This window comes from Fusarium keratoplasticum, chromosome 3 (genome assembly GCF_025433545.1).
Source record: "Fusarium keratoplasticum isolate Fu6.1 chromosome 3, whole genome shotgun sequence".
Classification (NCBI taxonomy): Eukaryota; Fungi; Ascomycota; class Sordariomycetes; order Hypocreales; family Nectriaceae; genus Fusarium; species Fusarium keratoplasticum.
This window is the reverse complement of record NC_070531.1, coordinates 5,400,272-5,415,826: the sequence shown is the minus strand read 5'-3', so window position 1 is coordinate 5,415,826 and position 15,555 is coordinate 5,400,272. Positions and strand designations below refer to the sequence as shown.

The 15,555-nt window shown below is 49.8% G+C and overlaps 4 protein-coding genes across 4 annotated transcripts; 3 read left to right on the top strand and 1 right to left on the bottom strand.

Moving 5' to 3' along the window:
* Positions 1 to 855: 855 nt before the first annotated feature.
* NCS57_00498200 (uncharacterized protein) lies at positions 856 to 2,525 on the top strand (the record flags this gene model as incomplete). The annotated part of the gene is made up of 3 exons (XM_053054925.1): positions 856 to 1,318; positions 1,372 to 1,595; positions 1,644 to 2,525. The coding sequence occupies 3 exons, from the start codon at positions 856 to 858 to the stop codon at positions 2,523 to 2,525; spliced, it is 1,569 nt and encodes a 522-aa protein (XP_052917085.1).
* A 256-nt stretch (positions 2,526 to 2,781) lies between these two features.
* On the bottom strand, positions 2,782 to 4,347 carry NCS57_00498100 (uncharacterized protein; the record flags this gene model as incomplete). Its single annotated transcript, XM_053054924.1, has 2 exons — positions 2,782 to 4,016; positions 4,071 to 4,347. 2 exons carry the CDS (start codon positions 4,345 to 4,347, stop codon positions 2,782 to 2,784), a joined length of 1,512 nt encoding a protein of 503 aa, XP_052917084.1.
* A 3,302-nt stretch (positions 4,348 to 7,649) lies between these two features.
* On the top strand, positions 7,650 to 9,705 carry NCS57_00498000 (Zn(2)-C6 fungal-type domain-containing protein; the record flags this gene model as incomplete). Its single annotated transcript, XM_053054923.1, has 3 exons — positions 7,650 to 7,871; positions 7,985 to 8,929; positions 8,980 to 9,705. The coding sequence occupies 3 exons, from the start codon at positions 7,650 to 7,652 to the stop codon at positions 9,703 to 9,705; spliced, it is 1,893 nt and encodes a 630-aa protein (XP_052917083.1).
* A 5,175-nt stretch (positions 9,706 to 14,880) lies between these two features.
* NCS57_00497900 (uncharacterized protein) lies at positions 14,881 to 15,555 on the top strand (the record flags this gene model as incomplete). The annotated part of the gene is made up of 1 exon (XM_053054922.1): positions 14,881 to 15,555. The coding sequence occupies one exon, from the start codon at positions 14,881 to 14,883 to the stop codon at positions 15,553 to 15,555; it is 675 nt and encodes a 224-aa protein (XP_052917082.1).

The following is a 15,555-nucleotide window of genomic DNA, read 5'->3' as shown; positions in this document are numbered from 1 at the left end:
GACATACTGGGAATCTGCTTGTCGCTGTGCTTTCGCCCATATCGAAATCCGACGGCCTGTGCCTTTCCTCAACATTGTGAGAATCAGCACTGGATTACTGTACAGCCATGTGGTCAAGTCGTTAGCCATTGAGATTGTTCATGAACAATACCAGGTTGTCTGTAGGTAGTGACAGTACCATTAGCTCGGAAGGGCTTGGGTAGGCACACAACGAAATAGGCGAATACCTGTCACCAGCACAACTAAAAGGTCAGAGCCTGATGCAGCTTGCAGCTGAAGGTATCTGGATGGCCTCTGGTGTCGTCCGTAAGCCGTGTTGCCCTCATAGGCACTTATTTCGTCCTCGGCCGCCATCAGATATCCGGCTTGGTGGTCTAGTGGTATGATTCTCGCTTTGGGCAGTCAACAACGACTTAAGCTTGCGAGAGGTCCCGGGTTCAATCCCCGGCCAAGCCCTCACTTTTGCCTGATGCTTCGGCGATTGTGTGTGTCCAATTTGTTGTTTCACTTTTTGGTACTCGTTTTTTATTTTTCTCATGAAATGCGAAGGGCGTTGCTCTGAATGCTGATCCAGTTTGCTTGGTGAGCTGGGTGTCTTTGAGCCCTGTAAAGGAAGTGTCCTGGGTGGAGCTTTGAGAGCATGGTGTTCGCCACTTACTTACACTATCGCCGTCCCTAATTCTACGAGCGAAACCCCAAGTATCTCTTGTTGTCGAGATACCAGAATCTCGCTCAGAAGCATAACGCCATGTCAGAGTCACGTGTAACCAGCTGAAAAGATACCCCGCTGAATAGCGCAGCCTCACCGCATCAACTACATCCCACGCATACCACTCGATACATGCATCTTCAACAATGGATCCCTTTGGTACCTCCACACTCGCTTTCTCTGTCATCAGCCTGGGAGTTGTGTTTGGTCGCTCTTTACATAGGGCAGGGCCTCTCGACTACGCCGAGTGGAAGAAGTGCGTTCGTCTCGGCAAGGACAAGAAATTCCATGGCGTCTGGGATATCCCACTCACCCGAGATGGAGAATGGGATTCTCACACGGATGAACTCATCGGGGGACGCAATGACAATCCTCCTGTCCTACCGCCACAAGATGCAGACAGCATTCGCCTCACGATACACGAGGGACGTGAGGATGGCCTAGTCGCCTCTGACATCGAGGATGCTTCAGGCTTTACGGCACTCTCATTTCAGTGGAGAAAAGACGGTCATGATCCGTGGTATCACATCAAGACGTACGAAACATCTTCACCCGCACGTGTACATAGGTACATCCGTGTCTTTGAGGGCCAGAACCAGAGACGCCAAGGTAGGGAGTACCTCACCAGGTTGGAAACGTTTCTGACCCATCTTGTCCTACAGTCGAAATAGAATGCCGCACATTTGTGATTCCTAGACTTGCTGAGGAACTTGGCCGTAAACCCTCCGCCCACCAGTTCCTTCTGGCAACGAGGCTATCCACGGGACTCAAAGCACTTGACGCACATTATCGCCCCATCAGAGCAGATGAGAACTGGAAACAAGCCTTTCTCCTACAATTCCACCACGCATGCCTATGTTCCTTTGCCAGTTTCCTCGCAAGTCTAGTCCTTCAAGATAGGAGAGGAAGAGATGGTGATATCGATCCGGCGTAGGCCGAGTTGCGACTCTGGAATCTCAAAGAGATCACCAAATACTCGTACGAGTGCCGAAGGTTGCGAGAGATAAGCCAGGAACTTATTTCAACCACCGAATCGTTGATCGACGTCGTCAATGGTTCACCCACCGTGGCTGGAGCACCCCAAACGGCGATCAAATTCATGGCCATTGAGGCAGAGTTACGTGGCTATTGTCGAGAAGTCAAGGAGCGGCTACAGAAACTCTCAGATGGTCTTGAGCACGACCTCAAGTTCCTCGAGCTAGCCAGAAACGTAAACCAGACTCGGGGCGTTCAGCAACTTACCCTTCTCGCCACCATCTTTCTGCCACTGTCACTCGCCGCTGGGGTCCTCAGCATGCAGACCCGATTCAAGGATCTGGGAAGTCTACTCTACGACTTCTTTGGTGTTGTGATGTTGCTTGGGGCCATTGTCGTCATCATTTTCATAATCATGACAACCATTGCCGTCATCAAGGAAGCAGAGAGCAGACTCACGCAGTATTCCTTCTACAGGGAAGATCTTCGACACAGAGTTATCAACTTGCTGATACTAGGCCTCTTCTCATACGGCAGCCTGATTCTCTCCTCATTTCTCGTCGGCATGTTCAAAGATGTTGCTCTCGGCGCCAAGGTTCTCGGCTATGGGAGCGCAGCAGCAGTTGGGCTGGTACTACTACTTATTCTTCCCGCTGTTCTTGCGCTTTCATTCTTCTGGATTTCTTCTCGTGCTTCACCCAGGCCGAGGGAACAAAAGGGAAAGAAGACGAGCGTTGATGGCCCAGAAGGTACAGTCGAAGACATTCAGCTAGAGGTGATGGCTCCTCCAGGACACCAGAGCTTGGAAGGCATTGCCATAGTAGGTAGCGAGACGAGATGAAGGCGAAGGTGTTGCATTTATTTTACTGGCCAACGCAGTAAAGAGGCTGCAACAATGTTAAAAAGGCATTGGCGACGTTGAAGTATGGTCACCAGGCATAGGTAGTAAACAATCAAGGTCATATTAAACACATTCCAAGCCTTCCATCGACACCATAAATATCCATCCATCCATCCCAAATCCAACTGCGCCTCATTACACATAGAAAACATCAAAAGAGTAATGAACCAGTAAAAGTCTCCACAAATACTTCCGCTCAGCAGTGTGGTGCAAAGTGGTAATTGATAGCCATGCTCAGCGCCGCAAAGTCCCTATTGCTAGGATACGCATCAACATTGATGATGTTGGGATAAGTCGACGACGACATGGCAGGCCAGAGCTTCTCGATGAGGGCGCGATTGGCTCCTTTGCCGTTCGCAATGACGTCGAGACCAAGCTGGGTCAAGGTCCATGACAAAAGAAACATGGGAGATGCTGGAGATGTGCGCTCCTTTCTCATCTTGTCCAGTTGGTCTGCAATCATCTTGTTCTGGTTGTTCTCGTTGGCATATTTGTCGAACAGAGGGAGCTGGTTTCGTCGGAAGAAGCCCTTGTCTGCAAAGGCAGAAAGATCGACTCTGTCCTCGGTCTTGTAGAGCTGGGCATCCACGATGATGATGACAGCAGCACGGTCCTGGATAAAGTCTGAGAGACGGAGCTGAGAGAGATCCTCTTCACCGCCTCGGTTCTCGACACGATGGTTGATCCTCTCCAGCTTCCTCATAACGTCTTCCCATTCTGCCTGGCTGATTTTTGCATGTTTATCGCCCTTGAAGTTGTCCGAGTTGAGACCCTGAGCAACATTCAAGATGATGAGTTCCTTGTTGTTCTCGGTAAACCTGTTTATGCCATCGATAATGTCGTCGAGATACTCGCCATTGCCACCGTGCCAGTTGCCAGCTTTAAACGAGTAGTGACCGGTTGCCCACTTGCCACCAGTCTTGGAAGGGCGGATGTCAAACCAGCGAGCACCATATTCCAGCTGGCCCGCCACGCTGAGCTCTTGGGTCTTGGAGTTTAGAGGCGCGCCGAAGAATGATCTTCCATTCAACTGTGACATCCCTGAATCGTGCGTTCCAGGGATGGCGAGTTCTCGGAGCTTGAGGCACGAGATTCTGGGGTAGGTAGCATGCATCCAATCTTGAGGCGGGTTGGTCGACACAAGCCAAGGGTGAATGGAGGGGTTCGCGGGGTCCTCCTCAGAGCTGGCGATGATGAAGGGGATGTTGTTGTCCTTGCGCCACTCCAACTTATGGAACGTGCCGGGCTTGTTGTTGACCGTCTCAAGTGAACCGAATCTGATGCCAGCACCAGGGACTCTGTTTTTTCCCAGCTTGCCCGAGTATCGGAACTCAAAGTCAGGGTGGCCGAGGAGGTCTTGGAAGCGGTAGCTCACTTCGCCGCCATCATCGATATGGCCCTTGCCCTCGATGTAGATCCTGTTGGAGGTGCCTTGATGCATTGTTAGTTTACATGAAACATTATTTGGTCTAGGAAATTTCTCACCAGGTTCAATAGTCTCAGGAAACTCCCAGACGTTCATCTGGTAGCTCGAGCGCCCAGACAAAGTCATCTTCCAAGGCGTCGCATTGACAAGAAGAAAGTAAGATCCCTTCTTGCCACGGCGCTCAAGTCCTCCCGATTCATCCTCTTCCCAAACTTCAACACCAGAACCCTCGCTGTCGGAACGAATCTCGACAGCGTGAGTGACTGGTTCGATGGCTGGGGCAGCGGTGACGAAGCTAGCCAGAGCAACGGCACCAAAAAGGAGACGAGACAGCATTGTGAAGCGAATGCGTGGGGAACAAATGAAAAGTGTTGAAGTCAAAGACAAAGGGAATGTAATCAGGAACTATGAGTAAAGACAGAAGTGGTTTGTTTGTTAAATCTTGAAAACATCACCGGCCATAATCACGACTTTATGCTACTACAAAAACTGCACATTCTCTCAGCCGGGCCAAAAACACGGCCTCACTGTCGCACCAAAACCACCACTGCATTGTAAAAAAGACACAAGACCAGAGCCTGCTTGAAGGATTCGAGGCTTGGACTATGTCTTTAGGACCTGACAGTCGGAATTCTGCAAGCGACCAAAGTTCTTGACGCTGATTGCTGTTAGTGGGGGCAAACCTAAGCGAGTGAGGCGCTTCGTAAGCGCCGTGGATGTCTGGAGAGATGCTGATTTGGTGGAGAGGCGGAGTCAACGCCAAGACTCAGCCGCTGGTTCGTCAGAACAGCAGTTAGCATGTTGAAGTTTTATGAGAATGAAGACTTGATGCTTTGAGTTTAACAAGTCTCTGTACAACAGCTTCGATTAGATATTAACAACTCATGCAAGGATTGGAATCTCAATGATCTTCATTAAGCGCGCATGAACATGAAGACAAACTCACCTCGACAGAGATGGGCAACCAGGCTCTGAGCGCCGAGCCTCTAATGCAAGCCGACGTGAGAACCTACCACCCCAAGGCCGTCTTTTAGACCTTTCAAGCTGTCAGTTCTCTCCCCTGCAATCTTAACTGCCCGTCTTTGCCGTGGCATGTCGTGAGTGGTAACCAGAAAGAAGCAACTCTATTGCAGGAGTTGCAGGAGTTGCAGGAGTTGCCAAGAGGTTACATTTTCAGCTAAAACGCCACAACGGAAGTTCAAGGCTGAGAAGGCCGCAGCCTGCATAGGAGTGAGGGGAAACTAAACAAAATGCAAGGGTCAACTCTCATTCAGCCTGATGGATTGTGACACCAGGCGCTTGGCGGCAGTCATACCAGCGGCGTTCTGCCCTGCTTGCTTGAGAGGTAACACGTTGACAAGACAACTACAGGCCACGCGAACACGCGACCAAACGCCTTGCAGCAACCGCTGAGCCGTTCTATCCGATAGCGCGTATGTCCCGGGTCCATGGGTACTTTTGGCTTGTACTTGCAGTCTGCTGGTGTTAGTGTCAGCCATGAACTTCATTCAGCCTGGTTGAGTCTTGTACCCTCAAGTGCTAAACTGCGGGATCACCACACAGCCTACCTCTTTTCTAATAGACTAATCATTGCAATCTCACTCATTTGACTACTTTCTAGGCTTGCGGTTTCCGAGAACTAACTGCCACCCAGCCTCGTCGAATATGAGCTGCATACCTCGGTCACTCAAGCACATACGACCATACCTACTGGAAAATACGGGATCCCGTCCGCTCTCCCATAGTCAAGCCAGTAAGGGGCGGATTAGTAGTTGGGTCGGTGACGACCAGCGAATCCCTGCTGCTGTATGTTTTTTGCTGTATCATTTTGCTTCTGGCCTTCCGGTGAGATCGCCGGATGTTGGTGGCAGTCCTCCACACCGATGCTGTTTTGACCTTATTTTTGGTCTTCGATCTATCTTTTGGCTACTTGAAAAGCTCAACGACGTAGAAACAGCTCTCGTTGCCTCAGTTTGTTATCATATCGGTTAATATCCCCAAAAGTTAGCCGACAAATGGAACCCTCCTTTATTGTGAGTGGGACTCAGGCAAGACAACAAACCTTGGCGCAAGGTCTTTTGGAAAAGTCAGGTTTCAGGTAAACACTGGCATGCAATCAAGTGTTGACACAAAAAGCAGAGACACAATGCGGTCTCTGAGAGTGTTTGACGGAGGGAACTACAAGTCCATTGGCTGACGGTTGTGAGGGTTCCAATTACCCTGTGGACCTCGCACAAGCCTGTCTCCACACAAAATGGAGACGAAGCTAACAAAAATATAGTGACTAAGGTCAAAAAGAAAACTTTGCGGTTTGTGTGGATCGAACACACGACCTTCAGATATCGGATGATTGAAGTTTGACTTCAGTCTGACGCTCTCCCAACTGAGCTAAACCCGCTTGTTGGAAGACGACTTCCAAAATGGCTACAGGATGTTTGGAGCGGCGATGCGACGGGAAGAGCAGGGCAGACTGTAGAGGGGGGTGAGATGGTGCAACCGGATGAGGGAAACGGATATTGAGATGAGAGTTTTCTTGAGGGCCCTACCCTTCACTCTGTCAAAGAAGTATTTCGAGTGGTGATGCTACAATGGTGCTTGGCGGGTGAAACTGGTGCAATGGTTGTAGTTTGGACTTGGCTGTGCATTCTCTTCTATCGCATAAAATATGACTCCTTCATGAGCTAGGTTATATTTATCCTCGATTGTGACCCTTTTTATATTCCCCTCATTTCATTGATTCACAAGTGAAGGTATCGTAAGCATCATCTACCCGATGACTTGATTCTCTTGGTCGTTTTGCTGTCCCACCATTCTTGCTGCGTTTGGCCACTGAAGTAAGTGCAGATCAGCTTTCATGAACCACAGTTCCGCCAAACAGTACCTTTCCCTCTTCCATCAACATGCTGCCCCCCTCTCTATCAAAGCAACATTGCTGAAAATATTACCAGAAAAATATTTCCAATACTAAGAGTCATCAGGAGCCAGCCCTGTTGCGCTTATCACAGAATTTTCTCATCCCTTGTCGAAGCTCTAGGGTAAGTAGTTCGTCGGCACATGAAACCCTGCATCAAGACCCAGATAATAAAGTTAGACTCCAGACACTATCCGTAATTGGTATCCATTGTCTTGGTTTAGAGTCATCAACAATTGACGATTAAACTGGATATATGACATAAAAGACGGGATTGACGACATCCTCAGTATTGTTGTCTCCATTGTTATCGCCCTCACACCACGCCAAGCACATGTCACCATCAATCTCTGCGTTCTCGACTGAATCCTTCAAGACATGTCTGACCTCTCATTCGTCAGGATAGAGTTTTCTGTCTCTCGCTTGTTAAACGAGCTCGGCTTATCTTTGTTCCATCCATTCAGCCCCTTGCTGACAACCATCTCGCCGGATCCAGTCGCTCAACTCAGGGGCTCGGATGAACTCTCTTCCGTGGTTTGGGTCCCACTTCATGTGCGACATTGGACTATCTAATTGTCTCTATCCCGTGTTTGCGCATTCCCCGTCGCATTTTCTGCCGTCGTCACCGTTCAGTCATTGATGAGATAAAGGTCACAATCCTCACGCGCGCATACTCGCTGACACGAAAAACGCCTTCTATGCTGTTCTCGTGAGGCTGGTGCTCAGAATGGACCCGCTATGGCCCGTCTACGGTGCCCCCACCGAGTACTTCTTGAGTCAAGATAACCCGCTCTTGGTCTCTGCCGCTCCGAATTCGCAGCTGCCTCCTGGCTTTGAGGGTCCTGCACCTGTTACGCTGCCGTCTACGGGGCCTAGGACGGCGGCTGCTACTCGCGAGATTGCTACTCGCGCCAACCTTCCTTCGGTCCCTTCTGCCTGTCTTGCTTGCGTGAGTTCCTTTGTTTCTCTAGGCCAGTTTTTTTCTTTTTGACAGTGTTTCTGTGACAATAGTGTGTTAAATGTTCGAAACTAGTTGCATGCTAACTTGATTCTCGCTCCTAGCGCAGCAAGCACCTCAAATGTGATGGCAAGCGTCCTTGTTCCCGCTGCAGCACATCCAGCCTAGACTGCGTCTATGTCGCGTCACGTCGCGGGTACAAAGGCCGTAAACGCACAGCTACACAAGTTGCCAGCCGTCTTGCAGCGACTGCTAATCCCGTACCTATTGCTGCTCTCACAAAACCCATAATCGGACCTGCTCCCCCAGCACCGTCACTGGAATTCCCTGCCATTTTCGACCCCTCCATGTTCTCGGGGATTGACCCAATTTATCCGGGTATCAACACGAGTTTCCCAACTACCACGTTTGCTCAAACTACCGCGTCAGCTGGTTTGCCTGCTTTCGCATTTCAGAGTCCTTTTGGTGGCGTAGACGAACTGGACGTGGGCTTTGGCTTCGAAGTACCACGGATGCTTCCTCTAAGAGAACGCTACCTTGACTCGTTCTATCAGAATTTCCATGCAGCTCACCCCTTCGTACCACCCAAGGAGCCTCTTCTTGTCTTGGTGCAGGATAACTCACTGGAACCTCTTCTCGCGGCTATGCGCTGGATTGGTTCTCTATATATCGAGCAAGACACCTCTCACAGTCTCTTCAAAGACGCGTTCCGCCTAATAGACGGCAACCCTCTCAAAGATGGTTTCTTGGTGCAGGCTAGGTTGATTCTCATCATCGGACTTGACGGCAACCGGCAAAGAAAAAAGGTCAGAAAGCTCATGGCAGAGGCGCGGGATATCTCTGTTCAAATCGGTATGAACACACATCTCTTTGCGACTGCCAATGGACGAGGAATGCCGATACTGGAAGAGAGCTGGCGGAGGACATGGTGGGAGCTCTACGTGGTGGATGCTCTCATGTCGGGTGTGCATCAGACAAACAGCTTTGCTTTGTATGATGTCCCCACGGATGTTGCTCTGCCTTGCGAAGAGTACCAGTATCTCACAGGAGTAAGTCGCTTCATGAAGCCCTCTCTTGACCGTATGCTCACAAAATCTAGCAAATACCTCCTCCAATGCACCCACAAGACATGGAAAACATTGGTTTGTTTGATGGCACGCCGTTCTCATCGTACACCTACCGCATCCAATGTGCCTGCTTCTTGGGCACGCTCCAAAGAATGCCAACACAAGTTGACCATATCGACAAACTCCTCGCCAACTGGAGGCTTCGTCTACCAGCTTCCAAGCACGATGCTCACTTTAATGGTGAACTGGATGAGATGATGTTCCAGGCTCTCATGATGTGGCACGCCATCAATATTCTTCTGCACCAGCCTCACTCGCAACTGGATCCGTCCTCGACATATTACATCAAGGCATGCCAACCCAACACACCGGCTGTGTCTAGCGATGTTTTCAACCTACACACGATACGCACGATTCGAGCCGCGAGGGAGCTCAGCAAGTTGATCACTTACCGTGTTTCTCTGCTAACACACACCCACTTCTTCGCCTACATGGTGACGCTCTCCTCAACAATCCATCTTAGCAAATGGTCACTGGCCTTTGTAGCCCAAGACGACGAGGATCTACGTCAAAACATCCGTCTCAACATTGGAGCCCTTGTCAAGTACGCCGAAATGTGGTCCGTGGCACAACACCTGGGATCTCAAGTAAAACACATTGCAAAGGAAGTCTACATGATGAAGAAGCGACAACAACAGCCTCCAGAATGGGTAGGCTTACTCCCACAGGAACAAATGACTGCCAATCTTGGCTTTTAGGTGCGAAAGGATGACTTGATAATTCACCTAGCTCTACCAAAGCGATAATTGAATGGGTATTTCCCTGACCAGCCTCGAGTTCACTTCACGGGTTGCTTTCTCTTGTGTAGTTTTGCTTCGCATTTGTGACATTGCTGTGGGTCGACGCTCTTTTGCTTGATTTTGATGGCAAGTTTGCACTCCTGTGGAGTTTTGCCGTTGACATATTCGCACTCTTCTTCGTCTTGCTCGAAGGAGACGAGGTAGGTGCATACGATGCAGTAGAATCTTGTAATTGTTGTGGTGCACATGTTGAGTCGTCGCGTCTGAAGGCGGGAGGTGTGGTGCCGTAGTCGTGGTTGATCGTCCTTTGGGCCGAGAAGAATAGCATGGATCTGCGAGAGTTGAGGATGAAGAGGCTGCGCTGTCAGCGAGAATATATGCTCGAACCCGTCCGTTACTCACGGTGATAGGTTCAATCCACAATCATGCACCTTGACCGCGAGAAGGGCTCTTCACGAATAATGAGACTTGATAAATGAATAGAAGATGAGTGAAGATGTCGTCTCACAGGCAAATGTGTGATGTTTTGATGATGATCATGTGCTCCTGCCTACACTATGTGGTTGTACAAGTCGACTTGACTCGTGATACCGTAATGAGAAGGATCGACCTATCATTTGTCTGCTGATGATTTGACGAGAGGCATCGTTTCACGTCTTTTTGTTTTGGGCGACATGATTACGTGTCAGATTGTGCACTGATTCAAGGTTGACATTCACATCTGATTGTCCAGAAGCTGGCGACAAGAACAGAGCCCCTGATGGTAGCAAGGGGGATAGCCACAGGCTCTTGAGAATAGGAGTAGAGCAGCATTAGACAAAGACTAATCGAACGCCTTGATCACTTTCTCATCACATAGGACTGTCAGGAGGTCTGCCAACGTCCCACCTCACGGGCTTGGTGAGCTGCCTTTTGTTAGCGTAGGCGGATCTGGAAAGTGGCAAGGCCGAAGCTCTTCTGTTCTTAATTTGACATCTCACTGCGGGCGGATTAATAATATTAAGGCAGGTGTTAACTTTCTTATAGATGGCTGGGTGGATGCGATAATACTTCGGGACAACACTCAAGCAGATGGAAATCTATTCCTATTCCTACACTTAACTAAGCTCTTGCCGCTTCAAGCTGAGTCAGTGCCAAGCTCAGGCTGAGGAGGTCTGAGTCAAGGCTGGGGTGGGCTGAGCTTGAGCCAAGCTTCGGCTGAGGTGTCCGCGCGAGCCATTTTTGGGATCGCCGCCTGGCTCAAGGCCATGAACCTCCTCGGTCCGAGCCCGATTTGATGCCAGTTCCAAGACGTGTAAAAGGCAATTTCTCCCATTGGATGTGCCGCATTGACCCTAAATAACCCTAAAGGTCACGCACTTGGTTTGAGCAACTAAATCTCGCACTTTATGCTGTCTCTACGTCATGCATGCACTTCTGCGACATTTTGTCAAAGCCATCTGATAGCCTCTTATCATCATAAACCGTCTTTATGAACCAAAACGAAGGTGAGATGACAGGGAGCACTCTTTATCGCTTGCTGATTGTCAAGGATTAGGGCACGGAGCTCTGGGGGTTCGCTTGCCGGGAGCCCCGGGTTGTTCAGATCGCCCGTTGTCGTGCCACATGGTGTTATTACCTTCGCGTGTCATGCAGATTGTCGGCATTTCCACAACAAGATGTCCTAAACTTGAGTGAGAAGGCCGATTTGTAAACCAGAGCAGGGCGTCGGTGCGGTTCACAACGAAATTAATAATACGGTCCGCTCCCGATATGTTCGCCTACAACATCCTGGCTTGGTATGGTCAAGTCTGGCTTTGCATCCTGAGATTGACATTCTTTGGCTTCATTTCGCTGCCTCCTCAGAGCACGCCGACGAGCTAAGAGAAGATTATGGCCGGCAGCTTGACCATTTTAAAAACGTCATTGTTGAAGAGATAGGGATTTGGACTGACTTGGATGAAGCTCTAGAGATCATGGAACCTTTCCGGAACATTCAGATTATCCATATATGGCTCGAAACTAATCGGTATAACGAGGGTGATTTCCCACTGCGCACAAGGGAGGAATTAGAGGAACGAGCAAGAGAACTTCAAGAGAGGGATCGACCAGCACTCTCAGGACGAAACTGGGTTGCTGATATGATAGATGACGAGGGGAATATCTGTGGTGGATTTCGAGCAACCATTGACCTGGATTAGAGGTATAGATCACAAGGGAAGCGAAAGAGGTAATATAAGAGTTTTGGCATTAGGAATGCTTGAGGTTGATGATGCAGTTAAGCAGTGGCGGACGAAAGCTGAGGGCCAAGTCAGTATGAAGTTACCTAGAGCAAGGGAAGCAGAACACAGTGCTACCGAGGGTGTAGTTATGTATAGACTCGTCGTTCTAGTTCTGCCCTTATGTCTCGGCTTTTCCTATCAAAAGCCACCATCAGTCCTGCCGGTAACAGCAAGACTCCCATTTGCCTTCATGTTGAATGGTCGTGCAGGGCGGAAGCGCGGAAACGTGGATCTCATTGTTTCCAACCCTTCGTGACAATTAGCCTGTCTGGACCTTCTTGTGGGATAACTGAGCCAAGTGATAGACGGTGGACACTGGCAATCCCATATCTTTTCGATTAGCCGATGGCGCTTGATGGCTCCTGGTTGATTGCCTAGTTAAGAAGGGAGCGACGGATTCTATGATATCATCACCTGTATTGGGCTTGAAGTAGTCCTTACGTTCACAAGACGCACTATTTTATATTGGATCGGTTGCATTGGAGAACCTTGACCTCAACTTTTAGTCGATGCGGATTGATATGTGATACACAAAGAAGAGAGAATCCTCGGTCAGACTATGGAAGCAAAGGTGTTGGGCGGTTAGTATCGGAAAAACACATCACTCATGTTGCCACCATAACTTTACAAACGGCTGCATTGGGATCCACCTATTACGTCGACATCTGGGGTAACATGACTCGGAAACAAAGCCGAAACCATTGCTTGGTTTGAGAAATAATGTCTTTATTGTGATGTTGTGAGGCGTGGTTGAGAGGGTGTATTGTCACACTGCTATAGCGAACTTTACAATGCTGGTGGAAGATAAGTGCTGAAACTGGGAGAAATGCCTCCTGAAGGAAAAAGGTTTTGCTGATGGGAAGGCAGTCGAGCTTAACTGTTGAGGGGTAACGGAGGTGTGCCATAACGGTGAATTGTAGGCTGATACCTGTTTGATGCTTGTTGTCACTCCTGGTAAAGGTTGCTAGAGCCAGCGCATTCGACGCTGTTGAGTAACTTCTACAGGGAATTAATCCAGCATGTGGCTAACCTGTAGATGAAGGTGGTATTATTGTGACTCCTCTTGGAGACGTCATTGATGCCAACAACAAAGGCGACATTTCTGGAGGCGCCTAACTCCTGTAAAGGTGCGGAGTAAACCACGAACTTTGCGTATTCTATCCTTTGTTGCAGCTGCCAAACAAACCATCTGTAGATGGAGTTGGGAAACCGGCTACCTCTTCAATACAGCTTTCTATTTACCTGCGCCACGCACCGAAAGTCGTGAACTGCGTCGGTGGCTGGGACGATGGTGTCTCTAGCTGAAGATGCAGTTGACGATTACTTGGCTTCTAACGAACCCGTGGCGAGAGGTGATTGCTCAATATTTATTCAGTCATCAAAGTGAGCGCGCGGTCAATCCTTGCAAGGTTAAACTTGACTACTCCGAGCCCAGCCGGCTGTTCCGAGGCTTCATCACTGGCGATACCCCGTTCGGCCGAACCGATAAGATCTCACAGTGACTCTTGAACCTTGAGCCCATGGTTGAGCGAGGCATCAGTCTTCTGGAGAGATATATAGTAATTTCCGGAATCTGAGAAATCACAAATGACGACGCTGTAGTACCTGTGACAACATCTCAATGACCTGCAGTGGCGCACGGCTGATTGCAGGAGGGGGCGCAAGGCGTATCAAGCATTCCCGTAGTGAAGCTGAGAGAGATTAGACAAGAGATTTGGTGGCCGGGTTCCCAAGCCGAGTTTCGCTAAAGCGGACTAGCGAGAGCCATGAAAGAAGAAGCCGAGACAGTGACCAAGGGAGGCTGTAATGCCCTCCTTCTGGCCAGATTAAAGGCGTCGGACTAGATTATTTTGTAGCAGGGAGCACAGAGAGTATTCGCCGGTCGCACTGCTCGGAACTGGTCAGCAAATACGAGCATCGTGGCTGGTTCTCGTCCCTTCGCTTTGACGCTTGGCAGACCTACCTTGCAGGGGCTGCGCTGGCCCCTCTTTCGGGGCGTGGCATGTCTACTCTCTGAGCTGAATTGTCACATCACATCATTCACCGTCAATCTTGGGGCTAGTCATGTGGGAGTCCTAGTTGAGAAGGTGGTTTGTTTTCTGGGCCAAGGTTGAGTGTGAGTGTGTGTACAGCGCCTGTGATTGAGAATACGTTCTTGATCTCTCTCGATAGAATAGTCTACACAATAGACAAGGACAATAAATTACAGCTTATGTGATATAATGACTAACGCGCAATATACGACTCTTTTTTTCCCTGGTTGCATCCGTCCGCCGAGAGCCGGCTAATATCGTCTCGTCTCGCCGCGGGCATCTACGGAATAATTATGATCCACTTTTTGGCAGCACCTGGGGCTTGCCTTGGGTCTTTCTTGTGCTTCCCTCCCCAAAGGCAGCTCAAAGTCAAGAAATTGAGGCTTGAAGTTTTTGACTGACGTTATCTTTCCTTGCCCTTTTGTCTGCCCTGGACGCAGTCGCCTCTTCTTTCTCCTAGAGTATCAGTGAGGCTTCTTCTCTGTCGGTATGTGTTGTCTAACCCCTTGACTTCGTCCCCTGATGCGTCCTGTTGTTCGTTGCTGGGACATGAACGTTTGAGTGACGACGCGTTGATGAAGCCAAATGTTCCCCTCTCAAGGCAGCGACTGCGCATGCAAACACTTCGTCTCTTTTGTTTGGCGCTACCTCAGGCATGATGACAATCTCTTCTGATGCTTTTCATCATATGCCGGGCTTCCGACCGTCTTGTCATCATCACACACATAGCAGAGGCAATTGATCACGCATCAGACGCTGCTTTGAGGATGCAACTTGCATGATCTTTACTGACTCTCATCCAGATAAACTTGACTCTATTCATCAATCACACTCGCAAAATGCGTCTGACGAGATCTCGCAAGTGTCGTATAGACACCTCGCTGGCAAAAACCAGCCAAGAAGCACCCACGTCAGACCCAAGCGATAGCACCGACGCCTCATCACCCGTCATCGTCGTGCTCCCCAAGTCCCAAGAAGAATCTCCCACTCATAGTCCGGCGGATTCCGCGCTCGCCAAGCAGCCCATCGTCAACGGCAATCCCAAGCTCCGGCGGCGTGCCCGCGGCAGCGGCGGAACAAAGTCTGACAAAGATTCCTCCTCACTCAGCAGAGACCCCCTCTCCAAGAGACCACGTTCCATTCCCGCCAAGAGACGAGTTCCTGGACTTTTGCAGCGCATCAAGGATCGCGCTGATATTGAGATTTCTCGTGCCGAGGATGCACAGGAGCGCGCTGATCTGCAGATTAAATGGAAGAGGACCACGCCTACGCCTACCCCCAGTATAGGCGGCGAATCGCACGACAAGATGGCTCAAGACACGCAGACCTGGCCTGATCAGGTTGCCCTGCAGATAAGACCGAGGGAGGACGCGGCGTACAATGGAGACGTGGTGTATCAGCGGAAATCACATGGTCCGCTGCTCGGAAAGCTGGCATCACAGGGTTCAGTCATAACGATTGACGGAGAGGATTACGTCGAGTATCGGGTCCTGGCGAAGCTGCGAGCTGTTTAA